At 47.2% G+C, this 17,157-nt stretch overlaps 1 protein-coding gene across 4 annotated transcripts in view; it reads left to right on the forward strand.

The window, feature by feature from the left end:
- LOC310877261 (steroid hormone receptor ERR2-like) overlaps positions 1 to 17,157 on the forward strand; it is a gene marked incomplete at its 3' end in the record, with an annotated part of 79,557 nt that overhangs the window by 44,442 nt on the left and 17,958 nt on the right. Inside the window, exons 4-5 of one of the 4 annotated variants that reach the window (XM_083791066.1) lie at positions 6,471 to 6,581; positions 6,941 to 7,102. In XM_083791066.1, the coding sequence (XP_083647192.1) occupies positions 6,471 to 6,581; positions 6,941 to 7,102 (273 nt within the window). Of the gene's footprint in view, positions 1 to 6,470; positions 6,609 to 6,940; positions 7,103 to 17,157 lie in introns of all 4 variants that reach the window. The other 3 variants (XM_083791067.1, XM_083791068.1, XM_083791069.1) reach the window with 3 other exon arrangements.

The following is a 17,157-nucleotide window of genomic DNA, read 5'->3' on the forward strand; positions in this document are numbered from 1 at the left end:
GACCAGAGCTAGCCCACCTCTAGACCATATGGGACCCACGTAGGGCTATGGACCAGAGCTAGCCCACCTCTAGACCATATGGGACCCACGTAGGGCTATGGACCAGAGCTAGCCCACCCTCTAGACCATATGGGACCCACGTAGGGCTATGGACCAGAGCTAGCCCACCTCTAAACCATATGGGACCCACGTAGGGCTATGGACCAGAGCTAGCCCACCTCTATGGGACCCACGTAGGGCTATGGACCAGAGCTAGCCCACCTCTAGACCATATGGGACCCACGTAGGGCTATGGACCAGAGCTAGCCCACCTCTATGGGACCCACGTAGGGCTATGGACCAGAGCTAGCCCACCTCTAGACCATATGGGACCCACGTAGGGCTATGGACCAGAGCTAGCCCACCTCTAGACCATATGGGACCCACGTAGGGCTATGGGACCAGAGCTAGCCCACCTCTAAACCATATGGGACCCACGTAGGGCTATGGACCAGAGCTAGCCCACCTCTAAACCATATGGGACCCACGTAGGGCTATGGACCAGAGCTAGCCCACCTCTAGACCATATGGGACCCACGTAGGGCTATGGACCAGAGCTAGCCCACCTCTATGGGACCCACGTAGGGCTATGGACCAGAGCTAGCCCACCTCTAAACCATATGGGACCCACGTAGGGCTATGGACCAGAGCTATAGCCCACCTCTAGACCATATGGACCCACGTAGGGCTATGGACCAGAGCTATAGCCCACCTCTAGACCATACGGACCACGTAGGGCTATGGACCAGAGCTAGCCACCTCTAGACCATACGGGACCCACGTAGGGCTATGGACCAGAGCTAGCCCACCTCTAGACCATATGGGACCCACGTAGGGCTATGGACCAGAGCTAGCCCACCTCTAAACCATATGGGACCCCACGTAGGGGCTATGGACCAGAGCTAGCCCACCTCTAGACCATATGGGACCCACGTAGGGCTATGGACCAGAGCTAGCCCACCTCTAGACCATATGGACCCCCCACGTAGGGCTATGGACCAGAGCTAGCCCACCTCTAGACCATATGGGACCCACGTAGGGCTATGGACCAGAGCTAGCCCACCTCTAGACCATATGGGACCCACGTAGGGCTATGGACCAGAGCTAGCCCACCTCTAGACCATATGGGACCCACGTAGGCGTGTAGGAGGGGACATACACACAGTCATGTAGGAGAGGGGGGGGGGCCTACGGTGTGTCCCACTGATGTTTCCCAGCTAAAATAGGCTCCTCCTAATCTCCTCTTGGCAGCGCTGTGGCCGTCCAGCCCACTCTGACACATTCTCTAGGAGAAGAAGGAGGCTCCGACAGGTGAAGGGCTGAGAATAGTTACAGTGTGTGTGAGGTGGCATACACACACACACACACACACACACACACACACACACGTATACATGTACGCACGCTCACCACGCACGCACGCGCGTATGTATGTTCATAACTTTTACACTTAACGTGCACTTATATACTGTATGCTACTGCTCCACACATGCAAATGTACATGCAGGCATACATAGTAAAGTAGGCCTGCTTACAGTACTCTGTGAAACTCATGTGTCTCTCTCTCTCTTACACACACACACACACACACACACACACACACACACACACACACACACACACACACACACACACACACACACACACACACTGGCAGCTACACAAAGCAGCAAGGTTCAAGTAGCGTGGGGTGGATGTGCTTATTGAATGTGTAAAGGGAGGCTGGGGGTCGAGTGGCCCTAAAGATTGCTCCCAGTCCTGAGTAAACCACACACACACGCGCACACGCACACACACACACCCACACAGCACACACACACACACACACACACACACACACACACACACACACACACACACACACACGACACACACACACACACACACACACACACACACACACGACACACACACACACACACGCGCACACACATGAGGACATACAATTACAATTTAGGCATTAATCCAGAGCGATTTACAGTAAGCAAAGAACAAAAAACATGGTAATTAATAGTCATCGTGAATCCTAACGTAAGAAATAAATGCTTAAACATGTAACTATAGGTGTAATGTTAGAGACACAGAAGACATGTAAATATGAAATAAATGCTTAAACATGTAGCTATAGGTGTAATGTTAGAGACCACAGAAGACATGTCAATATGAAATAAATGCTTAAACCTGTAGCTAGCTAATTAGAGACCACAGAAGTGAACCTTTCAAGCCTGTTTTCTCAACTCTCTGTTTTCTATAAAGCCATATCTCCAAAACTGGTGGGTCAAACTGAACAACCAATATGTCAATTTGAAGCTATGATTCCCTGCTTTCATATGACACGAAAATATGCAATGACTTACAGTAGCCTCGGTCAGAAACGGTCACACATAGCTATAGTCTATATACAGTATATGAGGGCTATATAGCGCACGCACACACACACATAGACGTACGCACACACACATACACGCACACACACACAGAGCACGTTCAGCACATAAAGACATACGTCAGTGATGGACTTGGTCACCCTGTAGTCATGGGTAGGCTAGGCTATATGTGCACGAATCTGGCTGAGCTCATCCCAAACACACACACACACACACACACACACATGCACACACACACACACACACACACACACACACACACACACATGCACACACCACACACACACACACACACACAAATCCCTTTTTGCACCCTGCTTGCCCCCCCCCCATACTTTAGGGGTCTGCGTAACCTTAACAAAATGGGAGATGGATGTTTGTTAAGATGATCAGGACAGCCGCCCGCCCCGCCCCGCCCCGCCGGCTCCGGTGTCACAACAACCCCCCCCCCCCCCCCCCCCCCCCCCCCCTGACTGCCCCAAAGACACCCCCGTCGCTACAGGACGGGACGTCCCGTAAGGATTGACGGGGTTGTGTTGAGCAGTGTTGTTTTCGTCGACTAAAACTAAGACGAAAAATGTCCGTCGACTACCTTTTTTCCACTGACTAAAACTAAATAAAAACGAATCTATGATGACTAAAACTAAGACTAAATATACTGACAATTTCGTCAACAAATAAAATCTAGACTAAAATGTTAGGAAGGGACTATAGTGGACAAGAGATCCAGTCTATGCTGAGTTGCATGCTGAAAATAGCAGATCTACAATCTCACAACTGCGACGCGTTGTGAGATTGTAGATCTGCTATTTGCTATGTATATATCTGCTATTGTAGATTGTAGATCTGCTATTACAGAGTGATCTGGGCCGAACCGAATAGGCCGAAAATGCATATTTAGCCATTTTCTGCCGAATATTTTCTGCGGACGAATATTCGGTGCATCACTAATATATACTATACTATGCTATACATTATGTACTATGGCGTGCTATGACTACATACAATGCAATTATAGTGCTGTCTACATAACATGCTATAAGTCTGTATCAAATGCTATCTAAGCTATACTTCCAGCTTCCCTGTGTCGGCTGATCTGAGCGCTCGGGGGGTTTATAGCGGTGGTGGGTGGGGGTGGGGGGGGGCGGGGGGGGGGGGGGGGGGTGGTTGTGGGCCTGAGAGGTGTGGAATGCGGTGTGGATGATGATGATGACACAGACCCCCCTCTCTCCAAGGGCCTCGCGCATCCAGCTGTCTTTGTTGCGGTCAGATTCTGGGTACGGTGGGCTGGGCCGTATCACATGCAGGGCAGCATGTAGTAATCCCACAGTGGGTGGATCAGGCTGTCTGTGTAAGGCCGCAGTGATCCCCCCCCCAAGCTCTGGGTCGCGGGCTGGGATCAGGCGCTGGGTGGCTGGGCCGGGCCACAGCAGTGATCCACCCCAAGCTCTGGGTCGCGGTCTCTTGCGGACCCAGTTTGTCAATGGCTTCCATTTTCGCATTGCAACTTTTCAGTACTAGAAAGCCTGCAGTTTCTATTAAGCTTGTATTCCCCATCCGATGATGTCACTGGAAGAACGGTTTCTGAACTGCCCTAACAGCCCTCCTATGAGACACAGACAGAGTAGAAAAATATTGCGCCATTTTTTCATGATTATTAGTGAGGACCTAGCCTCGATACCCAGGCTTTCATTTCGTCTGCGCGAAAGAATGAAAGCCTGGAAAAAGCCGTGGGCTGAACGAGTCTTAAAGTGGGAGTCAAACCCTTCCCGGGTGGGCGTCGCTCTAAATGATGTGACGTAGCGCTGCACTAGGGGGGAGAGGAGGGGCCCGGGGGTGACGGACAGATCGATGAGATCCAATCAGGGTGCGTCGTTTTTCTGAGGCGGCGACCCGCCCCTCTAGACAAGAAATGTCTCTGCTTAGGTCAGGCTAGTGAGGACCTATTATATGAAGATAGGTTGAAAAGTGGTGAAGTGGTCCTTTAAGGGTTCTGGGGAGGCACAAATGTACAGTATGAATTGTTTTGGCCTCCACTAAACCAGTGTGGCTGAAGCTGAGAAAAAGAGAGAATCACAAAAAAGTGAGAATGAGACATTTAAGGGAACAACACAGCTGAGTATAGTTTAATGTCTGCCATAATATTCCACCGTCCTATAATATACGAACTGTAAAGTGAAGCTGCTTAGTAGCGCCGATTGAGGTCTTAATTCCTGTCAGCATCTATTAATTATGGACCAGTTGGATGTACCAGTTCAAACGGGTCCCCCCCGCGCGCCGATGGATGTCTGGATTCTGATTCCGGCTGTTCGGTCACTTTGTCGTCTGTTGTTCTGAGCCTCACGATGACCCCCCCTGCTGCTCACAGCGGGGGGGGGGGGTGTTTATGTTTGGTTGTTGGTGCATGCCAGGGGGGGGGGGGGGGGGTGTGGGGGGGGGGGGGGAGGGGGCCTTACTTTGACAGACACATCTCATGTTATGTTGGACTTGCAGTGATGCTCAACCGGAACTCTGGTAGACCCCGAGTGTATTGGAAGTGCAGGGCACCCACCCAAATACACTTCAAAACAGCACGATTTGAATGATAATATGATAACATTCATATAAAGAAATAATGTAAAAGAAATATATATATAATAATAATCATGGTATTTCATGGCCAGTTGGTGTACATAACAAAATATTGAACTAATTTTGTCTGTATATAATACTTTTACACTATAGTCTCTGAGGTTCAATTCGATAATTCATAATAAAAAAAAACGTACCCTATCTAAGAATAATTTATTCAAGCAGTCTACACAGAGCTATATACTCTCAGCTGTCTAGAACCCACATATAGCCTATAGCTTATAGCAGACTAACTAATTAAACCCACATCCACATGTGTTCAAAGAACACGAAGTCTATTTGCAATCCTTATGATTACTTTAAGGCATACAAATGGAAAGCTGTGTTAGGAGAGGGGAGCTTCTCGATTTAGCCTCCAATCTGCCAGGCATAAAATGATCTCACTGTGTTTGCTGGGAAGAACGAGCTCCCTCTGGGCATTGCGGGTAATTAGGTTAGTGGATCGTCGGTGTCAGGAAATTGAAAGACCGTCCTAATCGGATTCTTTTGTCTTCCAGGGGAATCAAAGGAATTTATACCAGTCACTGGGAAATCTCACACGACTCAATTCCACTCGGCCATGTAGAATCTGTTTGCTCTCCCCCCCCCCCCCCCCCCCCCCCCCCTATACGTGCAAACAAGTTTTAATGCGAGGGTGCAACGGGGCGCGCATGAAATGCATTTGATGTCGGCCATGTCCTTTATAGCTGTCCTCCAGATAATCCCACACCTGTCCTGTTTGTATATACTAATGAGATACTTTAACTCCTTTCTGTGGTGAATAAAGTTATAGCCTATAATATTATATTCTACGGGATTTCAGTCGAAGCGATAAAAGCTATAACCGCTGTCTCTTAGACCCCTATATGTACCTCTTTGTACGTCAGTAGCAGAAAATTACAGATCTATACAACAACCTCAGCACATCGCGTTGCAACATGTTGTGAGCTTGTAGATCTGCTATGCTCACAGAATGTTCACCTGTTTTCTCAGAATGTTTCGCATATTATGACACGAAAGCTTCAATACGTTATTATGGCAAAAGATGTACCACTATGGTGTACTCTAAAGGCTGCTCACTGCCCGTTAGTATAAATATCATTTTGAAAAAATGTGTATACTAAATGTAACCTGACTTTTAACCCATTCTGGGCCGGGAAACCCCTTTTGTTGTTTTTAACTAAGCATTATGTTATACTTTAAGCTATTGAAAAATAGCAGATCTACAAGCTCATAGCGCGCCACTACGAGTTTGTAGGTCTGCTATTTTTGAAAAATCAGAAGACTTTTTTTTTAATTTCGACGTCAGGCCTAAATGGTCTCACTGCCCGTTAGTATAAATATAATCTTCAATAATGTTAAAATATACTAAATGTATACCTGAATATGTCCTTATTGTGGTAATTAAACTAACGACGTGATGATGACCTGCAGGTGTGCGTCTGGACCGGGTGAGGGGAGGCAGACAGAAGTACAAGCGGAGGTTGGACGCAGAGAGCGGGGCGTACCTGGGTCTATCCCTCCCGCCGCCAGCCAAGAAACCACGTAAGTGTTCTGGTGGTCTGGTGGTCTGTAACTCTTGAGGGTTATTTATGAGGTCCTTGAAATTAAGAAGCTCCATCTCTCTGTTTTCTCTCTCTGCCTCTCTCTCTCTCTCTCTCTCTCTCTCTCTGCCTCTCTGCCTCTCTCTCTCTCTCTCTCTCTCTCTGCCTCTCTCTCTCCCTCTCTCTCTCTCCCCCCCCCCCCTCTCTCTCTCTCTCTCTCTCTCTCTCTCTCTCTCTCTCCCTCTCTCTCTCTCCCCCCTCTCTCTCTCTCTCTCTCTCTCTCTCTCTGCCTCTCTGCCTCTCTCTCTCTCTCTCTCTCTCTCTCTCTCTCTCTCTCTCTCTCTCTCTCTCTCTCTGCAGTGACTAAGATCGTGTCCCACCTCCTGGTGGTGGAGCCAGAGAAGATCTACGCCATGCCCGACCCCAGCATGCCCGACGGGGACATCAAGGCTCTGACCACGCTGTGCGACCTGGCCGACCGCGAGCTGGTGGTCATCATCGGCTGGGCCAAACATATCCCAGGTACGTTCCGGTTTCTTTTCACCCCTGTGTCAATCATCTAATGTGATCCTGGGCTCTACACACCCTCCACCAACCTAGTCCCCATATATGGGGGACAAGGGGAGAGCAACGGACTTGAACTCATGCTTCCTTCATGCCTGAGTGTCCAAGTTGCTCCTTTACACCTGACAGGGGGGAGTTTCCCTGGTTGGACGTAGCGCGTGGAAGGAACACGTTATTCCAACCAGTTACTTACTGTACTGTACTGCAGTAATGCAGTACAGTGAGGACATGACTAACAAAACATAAAAGATCAATTAAAAGCAATGTTGTAGAAGTGGGTCTTGAGCTGAGCTTTAAAAATGTCTACAGAGGTTGCCTGACGAAGGTACAGTGGGAGCTTGTTCCACGCCGTCGGCCCGTAGAAGCAAAAAGCTGCTTCCCCGTATTCTTTAGTTGCCATTTTTTTTAGGTAAAGCGAGCAGGCCAGCAGTGGAAGACCTTAGGGGGCGGTTTGGGACATATTTAGGCAGGCAGTCATGTAGGTAGGAAGGTGCGAGACCATTGAGGTTGCATTAGAGCTTGTTGGGTTGCATTAGAGCCCTCGTACATACATATAGGTATATGTGGTATGCGATTTAACCACGCTATAGGCCATCGGCGAAAATCTGTTGTTTTCATTGAGCAGCAAGTCAACCAGCCTTTCTCTTGTGTTTATGACAACTCCGACAAACAACAATTATACAATTTTACTTTATTTTAAATCATATTTTGGATGGCTCAGACATCAGGCTATACTGTCAGTCATTATGTATAAGCTCCACTGATACGTTCATGTTATTTAGTGCTCGTTTCACCTGACAAATATGACTATAGGTCATCAGTTCTTGTTTGTAATACAACCCACAGTCGGTATGATATGTCATTCTGCAATTAATTCTGTCAACATCGTAATGCACATCATGAGATACTGAGGCAGTTCTCAGACGGGTATATCTGCATCTCTCTCTCTCACACTCGCACTCGCGCACACACACACACACACACACACACACACACACACACACACACACACACACACACACACAGAGAGAGAAAGAGAGGATAATTAACATCTGCTACTCATCTGCACCTAAGGGAGAAGCCAGTCCCATATTCTAAAAACTAATCAATAAAGAGCAGCTGAAACCTTTTGATTTGACTGTGTGTGTGTGACTGTGTGTGTGTGGGTGTGTGTGTGTGTGTGTGTGTGTGTGTGTGTGTGTGTGTGTGTGACTGTGTGTGTGTGTGTGTGTGCGTGCGTGCGTGCGTGCGCGTGCGTGCGTGGAGGAGGAGGGGTGACACGCCCCCATGTCAATGTATTCCATTTGAAAGCCAGACTTACAGAAGGACAATCCTCTTACTTACTTACTTAAGGAGACTCCATACTGTAGGCCGGCCCTGTGCGGTGGAATTGATTTATTTAGGGAAATACTGATGGATTTCTCCTGTCCGTCCGTTGTTGACGAATGCTTAACCTATTCTGATCTGAGATCAGATTCTAAAAATGTCTTCTACATCCTGACAGTTTTCTGATAAAGCTATGTTTCTATGTCAGTCGTTCTTCGATTTTTCAAAAATAGCAGACCTACAAGCTCATACCGCGCCACTCGGTGGCGCACTACTAAAAACTAGACTAAAATGTTAGGAGGGGACTAGTGGACAAGAGATTCCAGTATAAGTCATTTTACACTTGGTTGCGTGCTGAAAATAGCCGATCTACAAGTTCACAACTTGCTATTTAAAAAAAATCACACCAGTGTGAACCAAGTGGTGCAACTCCCGTCTATTGGTTCTCTGTATCGTTCCAATTTGTATCATTCCAATTTCTTCTGTGTATCGTTCCAATTTCTTCTCTGTATCGTTTGCGTCCAGCAGGTGGCAGCCATGTCACATACTTCTCTCGTTCCAATTTCACGCATGCGCACACCACTCGTGCTCACACAGGTACATCACAAACAGGTACACGGACATTGCATGCTGGATGTAGAAGTGGTTGCACCACTTAAAAACAGTCATTACGACGGCATCAAGGCCCGCCAAAACACATTTTAGTCGACTAAAATCTTATGATATTTAGTAGACTAAAACTAGACACTATAAAACATTCCAGGTGACTAAAATGTGACTATTCAAGAAACTATACGACTTAAACTAAAATCGAAATTTGCTGCCAAAAACAACACTGGCCTCATGCAAACGAGCTAGATCTGACTGAAAGAAAGTATTATCCGAACCCCCCCAAAAAAGCACAATATGTATCTAAGTCAGCGAGGTGTACTACTGTACGCTGTGTTACACCAAGCATAGTACAGTACATGCTTTGAAAAATGCTGTCTTTAGGTATAAACATTAAACAAGTCCATTTCTATTGCCTCTGTGGTGAAAAAAACGATTTCTATTTTGGGGGTTTGTTTTTGGAAAGCGTGTTCCTAAAACCTCTGAATAAATGATTGCCTTTATCGTTGCTATAAGAGCAGACGGACCCCAGGATGAATTGCCATGCTTAGGCAAGTGCTAATATAATAATATAATGGGGATCTGAGTAAAGTAAAGTGTAAAGTAAAGCATACAGTATGCCGGGGGCTCAGCGGTAGAGTGGCCGGATGGTAACCGCAAGGTTGCCAGTTCCAACCCTGTGGGCTCCCCCAGAGTTGGTGTTGAAGTGTCCTTGAGCAAGACTCTGAACCTCCTAATTGCTCCTGATGAGCTGGTTGGTGCCTTGCATGGTTTCATTATTGGACCTTGCCGTATTTTCCCAGCTGGCCTGAACCCTGGGCCTCCGCAGAGCTCTCCCCGGGTCTGCGTTGGTTGGCCACCCATACATAACCACTGATCTGTGGTCAGATTTATATATACCTTTTGACATCATAATTAATGCAACGTGACGCTGCAGGGTCATGCCACTGATCTCAGACCTGTGGACTGAGCGCTGCATGCCCTCCCAGGACTGACTCTGCATGCCGTGCCACAGGGGAGGTGTGTAGTCTGATTAGGAGATTAGGCTGTGTGTGTGCCCAGGGAAGGGAGGGAGGGAGGCAGGCAGGCAGGGCAGGGCAGGGCAGGAAGGCAGGCAGACAGGCTGGCAGGCTGGCTACTGTAGGTAGGCAGGCAGGCCAGGCAGGCAGGCAGGCAGGCAGGCAGGCAGGCAGGCAGGCAGGCAAGCAGGCAGGCAGTCTGGCTGGCTACTGTAGGCAGGCAGGCAGGCAGGCAGGCAGGCAGGCTGGCTGGCTACTGTAGGCAGGCAGGCAGGCTGGCTGGCCAGGCAGGCTCAGTGCTCAGGCAGGCTCAGTGCTTGCTCAGCACGGTGCAGTTTCCAGAGGAAGGAACAGGCTTTACTCTCTGGGAAACGAGTAGAGGAGCATCACTGACCCAAATGCTGCTTCCCTCACTGACCTGTTTTCAGTCTAAAGCTCTCTGAACAATGAGGAGGAGGATGTGTTACCTGGCCTTCTTTCTCTGCTGTTATCCTCCTCCTCCTCTTCTTGTTTTTCTTCTGTTTGTGTATAGATCTTGTCACTCAGAAGTACAGTAGGTGTGTGCCCCATAAGACACGTGCGCTCACACATGCACATGCATTTGCGTGCACGTGCGCAACTCGACACACTATTAACACATGCGGACATATATGTATAGACTATTTAGAAACAGGGTTTACAATGCTTAATCGTATCCCTGAAAGTGAAAGTAAAAGTCAAAAAACATATTTTTGCCCCCAAAACATATTTTAGACATGGGAGAAGTGGGCGGGTGGTGCTCCCTCCCAATCCACCTAAAACCCTAGAAGTGGTAAAGGCAGAGCAGAGAGAGAGAGAGAGACGCAGAGACATTAAACTAAACCCTAGAAGTGGTAAAGGCAGAGCAGAGAGAGAGAGACGCAGAGACATTAAACTAAACCCTAGAAGTGGTAAAGGCAGAGCAGAGAAAGAGAGAGAGACGCAGAGACATTAAACTAAACCCTAGAAGTGGTAAAGGCAGAGCAGAGAGAGAGAGACACACAGTGGTAAAGGCAGAGCAGAGAGAGAGAGACGCAGAGACATTAAACTAAACCCTAGAAGTGGTAAAGGCAGAGCAGAGAGAGAGAGACGCAGAGACATTAAACTAAACCCTAGAAGTGGTAAAGGCAGAGCAGAGAGAGAGAGAGACGCAGAGACATTAAACTAAACCCTAGAAGTGGTAAAGGCAGAGCAGAGAGAGAGAGACACAGAGACATTAAACTAAACCCTAGAAGTGGTAAAGGCAGAGCAGAGAGAGAGAGACGCAGAGACATTAAACTAAACCCTAGAAGTGGTAAAGGCAGAGCAGAGAGAGAGAGAGACATTAAACTAAACCCTAGAAGTGGTAAAGGCAGAGCAGAGAGAGAGAGACGCAGAGACATTAAACTAAACCCTAGAAGTGGTAAAGGCAGAGCAGAGAGAGAGAGAGACATTAAACTAAACCCTAGAAGTGGTAAAGGCAGAGCAGAGAGAGAGACGCAGAGACATTAAACTAAACCCTAGAAGTGGTAAAGGCAGAGCAGAGAGAGAGAGAGACGCAGAGACATTAAACTAAACCCTAGAAGTGGTAAAGGCAGAGCAGAGAGAGAGAGAGAGACGCAGAGACATTAAACTAAACCCTAGAAGTGGTAAAGGCAGAGCAGAGAGAGAGAGACGCAGAGACATTAAACTAAACCCTAGAAGTGGTAAAGGCAGAGCAGAGAGAGAGAGAGACAGTGGTAAAGGCAGAGCGGAGAGAGAGAGACGCAGAGACATTAAACTAAACCCTAGAAGTGGTAAAGGCAGAGCAGAGAGAGAGAGACGCAGAGACATTAAACTAAACCCTAGAAGTGGTAAAGGCAGAGCAGAGAGAGAGAGAGACACAGAGACATTAAACTAAACCCTAGAAGTGGTAAAGGCAGAGCAGAGAGAGAGAGACGCAGAGACATTAAACTAAACCCTAGAAGTGGTAAAGGCAGAGCAGAGAGAGAGAGAGACACAGAGACATTAAACTAAACCCTAGAAGTGGTAAAGGCAGAGCAGAGAGAGAGACGCAGAGACATTAAACTAAACCCTAGAAGTGGTAAAGGCAGAGCAGAGAGAGAGAGACGCAGAGACATTAAACTAAACCCTAGAAGTGGTAAAGGCAGAGCAGAGAGAGAGAGACGCAGAGACATTAAACTAAACCCTAGAAGTGGTAAAGGCAGAGCAGAGAGAGAGAGAGACGCAGAGACATTAAACTAAACCCTAGAAGTGGTAAAGGCAGAGCAGAGAGAGAGAGACACAGTGGTAAAGGCAGAGCAGAGAGAGAGAGAGACGCAGAGACATTAAACTAAACCCTAGAAGTGGTAAAGACAGAGAGAGAGAGAGAGAGACGCAGAGACATTAAACTAAACCCTAGAAGTGGTAAAGACAGAGAGAGAGAGAGAGACGCAGAGACATTAAACTAAACCCTAGAAGTGGTAAAGACAGAGAGAGAGAGAGAGAGACGCAGAGACATTAAACTAAACCCTAGAAGTGGTAAAGACAGAGAGAGAGAGAGAGACGCAGAGACATTAAACTAAACCCTAGAAGTGGTAAAGGCAGAGCAGAGAGAGACGCAGAGACATTAAACTAAACCCTAGAAGTGGTAAAGGCAGAGCAGAGAGAGAGAGACACACAGTGGTAAAGGCAGAGCAGAGAGAGAGAGACGCAGAGACATTAAACTAAACCCTAGAAGTGGTAAAGGCAGAGCAGAGAGAGAGAGACACACAGTGGTAAAGGCAGAGCAGAGAGAGAGAGACACAGTGGTAAAGGCAGAGCAGAGAGAGAGAGACACACAGTGGTAAAGGCAGAGCAGAGAGAGAGAGACACAGAGACATTAAACTAAACCCTAGAAGTGGTAAAGGCAGAGCAGAGAGAGAGAGACACAGTGGTAAAGGCAGAGCAGAGAGAGAGAGACACAGAGACATTAAACGTGGTTGGTGACACTCTGGGGACGTCTTACCCTCGGCCAGCGGGTCAGGATGTCACCGGGAGACGATTAAGACAAAAGGGGTCCCTGCAGTCCAACAGATCCACTCACTGCCATTACACTCATAACCCACCCAGCTAATGGCTTTAACGATGGGCTAATAACAGGCCATTAGCGGAGATCGCCCCCATTAATGCATTCAGCGCGGGAACGCCCTTTTGGTGTTTTTAAAAGCATTTATGTTATAGCTTTAAGCTGTGGAAAAATAGCAGATCTACAAGCTATACGAGCTTGTATTGTATAGGTCTGCTATTTTCTTTTTTTTATCGTGAAAACTTTGAATAATATATTCTTTCAGAGCGAACGTTTTTTCTCAAATCTTTGCTTCTGAGGTGGGTCCCTGGAACTGGTACATATTTTCAGATGGGGGTCGGTGGCCGAAATATTTAGCACCACTGATATAGAAACATGGGTTTTTTCAGAAAACTGTCAGGGTTTAGAAGACATTTTTCTAAATTTCGAAGTCAGGTCAAAATGGGTTAATGCAAGAGTCCTTCAGCGCCCCCAAACATACAGACCAGGGCAGAGATATACAGTATAACTGTATGTGTATTGTTTTCCCCAAACATACAGACCAGGGCAGAGATATACAGTATAACTGTATATGTATTGTTTCCCCAAACATACAGACCAGGGCAGAGATATACAGTATAACTGTATATGTATTGTTTCTGTCATTGTTGTGTCAAGAAGCTGCATGTGTGACATTTAGCCTTATTATTGCACACTGACTCTGATCTAAAGTTATATATATACATAGAATATATACAGAAGAATATATACACATACATATATATATATAGGCCCATTGATTGTACGGTGCAAGTGCAGTTGTATTAAAGATAGAATAACTAACAAGGGATCACAGCTGAACGTGTAAATGTGTTGTGAGCAACTGAACCACTTTCACCCTGGAACCCCCCCCCTATTCAAAAGCTGTTACTTTTCAGGAAATTCAAAAAAGAACAATGTACAGTAGTTGTGATTTAGTCACAACAAGCTCTTTTTAATATACTTTTAATTGGTTCGATATTCTATGATGACCCACAGACAGACTTTAACAAGTTGACATCTGGAGATACAAGGGTTTCTGCCTGACGCGCTGACATGCTAAGGGAGAATAATTGCGTGGTTGTGGACGGGGGTCGGAGGTGGCTGCTAATTTGTGCAGCTGCTAACACACACACACACACACACACACACACACACACACCATGGAGGACACACACACACACACACACACTACCCCATGTGCTAACTAATAGGGACACTTTTTTCGTTCCCGATCCGATCCCGATAACACCATTTCTGTGTTAGCAGATACCGAGATACCGAATACCGATACCAGAGAATAATATTTATTAAAAAATAAAAGAAAATTACTTATTTTATCTCATGTTGCTAATAACAGACTCCTCACTCAAATGTGCACTTGCAGTTTGGGGCAACTCTAAAGCAAACTCCACATGTCCCAACATTTTATTTACCTGTCAACCCCTTACCCCTGTGTCGGATCGCTGGTTAGACTGGCATAGTGTCAACCCCTTACCCCTGTGTCGGATCGCTGGTTAGACTTGCATAGTGTCAACCCCTTACCCCTGTGTCGGATCGCTGGTTAGACTGGCATAGTGTCAACCCCCTTACCCCTGTGTCGGATCGCTGGTTAGACTGGCATAGTGTCAACCCCCTTACCCCTGTGTCGGATCGCTGGTTAGACTGGCATAGTGTCAACCCCTTACCCCTGTGTCGGATCGCTGGTTAGACTTGCATAGTGTCAACCCCTTACCCCTGTGTCGGATCGCTGGTTAGACTGGCATAGTGTCAACCCCTTACCCCTGTGTCGGATCTGTGGTTAGACTGGCATAGTGTCGACCCCCTTACCCCTGTGTCGGATCGGTGGTTAGACTGGCATAGTGTCAACCCCTTACCCCTGTGTCGGATCGCTGGTTAGACTGGCATAGTGTCAACCCCCTTACCCCTGTGTTGGATCTGTGGTTAGACTGGCATAGTGTCAACCCCCTTACCCCTGTGTGGGATCTGTGGTTAGACTGGCATAGTGTCAACCCCTTACCCCTGTGTCGGATCTGTGGTTAGACTGGCATAGTGTCAACCCCTTACCCCTGTGTCGGATCGGTGGTTAGACTGGCATAGTGTCGACCCCTTACCCCTGTGTCGGATCGGTGGTTAGACTGGCATAGTGTCGACCCCTTACCCCTGTGTCGGATCGCTGGTTAGACTGGCATAGTGTCGACCCCTTACCCCTGTGTCGATACTACAGAATCCTGACAGTTTTCTGGAGAAAAAATGTTTCTATAGCAGCTGGTTGTCAAACTTGAGTTTATTTTTCCGAGTTTAAATTCCTTATACTGGCATTCCGGGAGGTGCATAGTTGTTCCAGACTCTACCGTACATATATAGCATTCAGAGGTTGTGGAATATAGTTGTCTGACGACGCGAGTCGCCACACTACCCAGTAATACGTCGACACGTTGGGGCCGCGGTGGCAGTCTGCGTCCTCTGATGTTTTATGTTCTGCGCATGGCTCGCTTCGCCTTGGATCCTCTCTCTCTCTCTTTCTCTCCTGATTCGCTTCTGTCACTCTCTCACTCACACACACGCACGTGTGCGCACACACACCACACCCACACGCACGCACACACACACACACACACACCCTCTATACCTCTGTATCGCTCACATGCACTCTCTTCCTTGTTCCCTGGCTCCCCAGGCTCCCCCCTCCCTCCCCTCCCTCTCCTATACAAGGCCCTCTAGTCTCATTATTACCTCTGTCTTTTTATTAGGCCCATTAGGGCTCTTAGGAGGCCTGTAATGATATTAAATGAATAGAGAGTGAACTGCTGTCTGTTTTAGAGCCGGCGGGGGCCTCTCAATGACAGCTTCAGGCTTCACCGCCAGCCACTCAGTCACTCCACCATTGTGCTGAATAGTGGTCGAATTATTTACCTGCTTTATATACCTGCCCTGCTCCGCTTCCCGGAGACCGTTTGTTACGTGAGCTTATAATTCTTCTGCTCTGCGGCTGAACCACTGACTATATCACCCTGGAAGGAACCCACCAAAACAAATCTAAATCTGTTCAAAAAGACATCTTTAAACATTTTCCCACAATCGTTCACAAATAGCAGAGTGTAGAGTATAGGAGAGTAGCGACACGGTTTGAACTCGTCGCAACGCAAAGCGGGTGCCTATGGGCGATAGTTCCAAACATTGCTCCTATGGATGGAACTATCCCATTGAGACAAAGCAGGTGCCTATGGGCTATAGTTCCAAACATTGCTCCTATGGCTGGAACTATCCCATTGAGACAAAGTGGGTTTCTATGGGCTATAGTTCCAAACATTGCTCCTATGGCTGGAACTATCCCATTGAGACAAAGCGGGTGCCTATGGGCTATAGTTCCAAACATTGCTCCTGTGGCTGGAACTATCCCATTGAGACAAAGCGGGTGCCTATGGGCTATAGTTCCAAACATTGCTCCTATGGCTGGAACTATCCCATTGAGATAGAATGAGCACATCCCCATTGTTACAATGGGAGTCAACGCTATAGTGTCGCCACTCTCTTACTATATTACGCAAATCGTGTCCCGTGGTGAGCTTAAAGGACCACTTCACCACTTTTCAACCTATCTTCATATAATAATAGGTCCTCAATAATAATCATGAAAAAATGGCGCAATTGTTTTCTACTCTGTCTGTGTCTCATAGGAGGGCTGTGGGCAGTTCAGAAACCGTCTTCCAGTGACATCATCGATGGGGAATACAAGCTAATAGAAACTGCAGGCTTTCTAGTCCTGAAAAGTTGCAATACGATAATGGAAGCCATCGTTCTCACGATAATGAAAATCTAAATATTTTTGTAAAAAAATATCGTTTAAAAAAATATCTGCCTCATGATGATGTCACTGGAAGACGGTTTATAAACTGCCCACAGCCGTCCTATGAGACACAGACTGAGAAAGAAATCATGCCATTTTATAATGATTATTAGTGAGGACCTATTATCTGAAGTTAGGTTGAAAAGTG

The sequence above is a fragment of the Protomyctophum parallelum genome, assembly GCF_964188405.1.
Source record: "Protomyctophum parallelum genome assembly, chromosome: 19".
In the NCBI taxonomy this organism is placed as follows: Eukaryota; Metazoa; Chordata; class Actinopteri; order Myctophiformes; family Myctophidae; genus Protomyctophum; species Protomyctophum parallelum.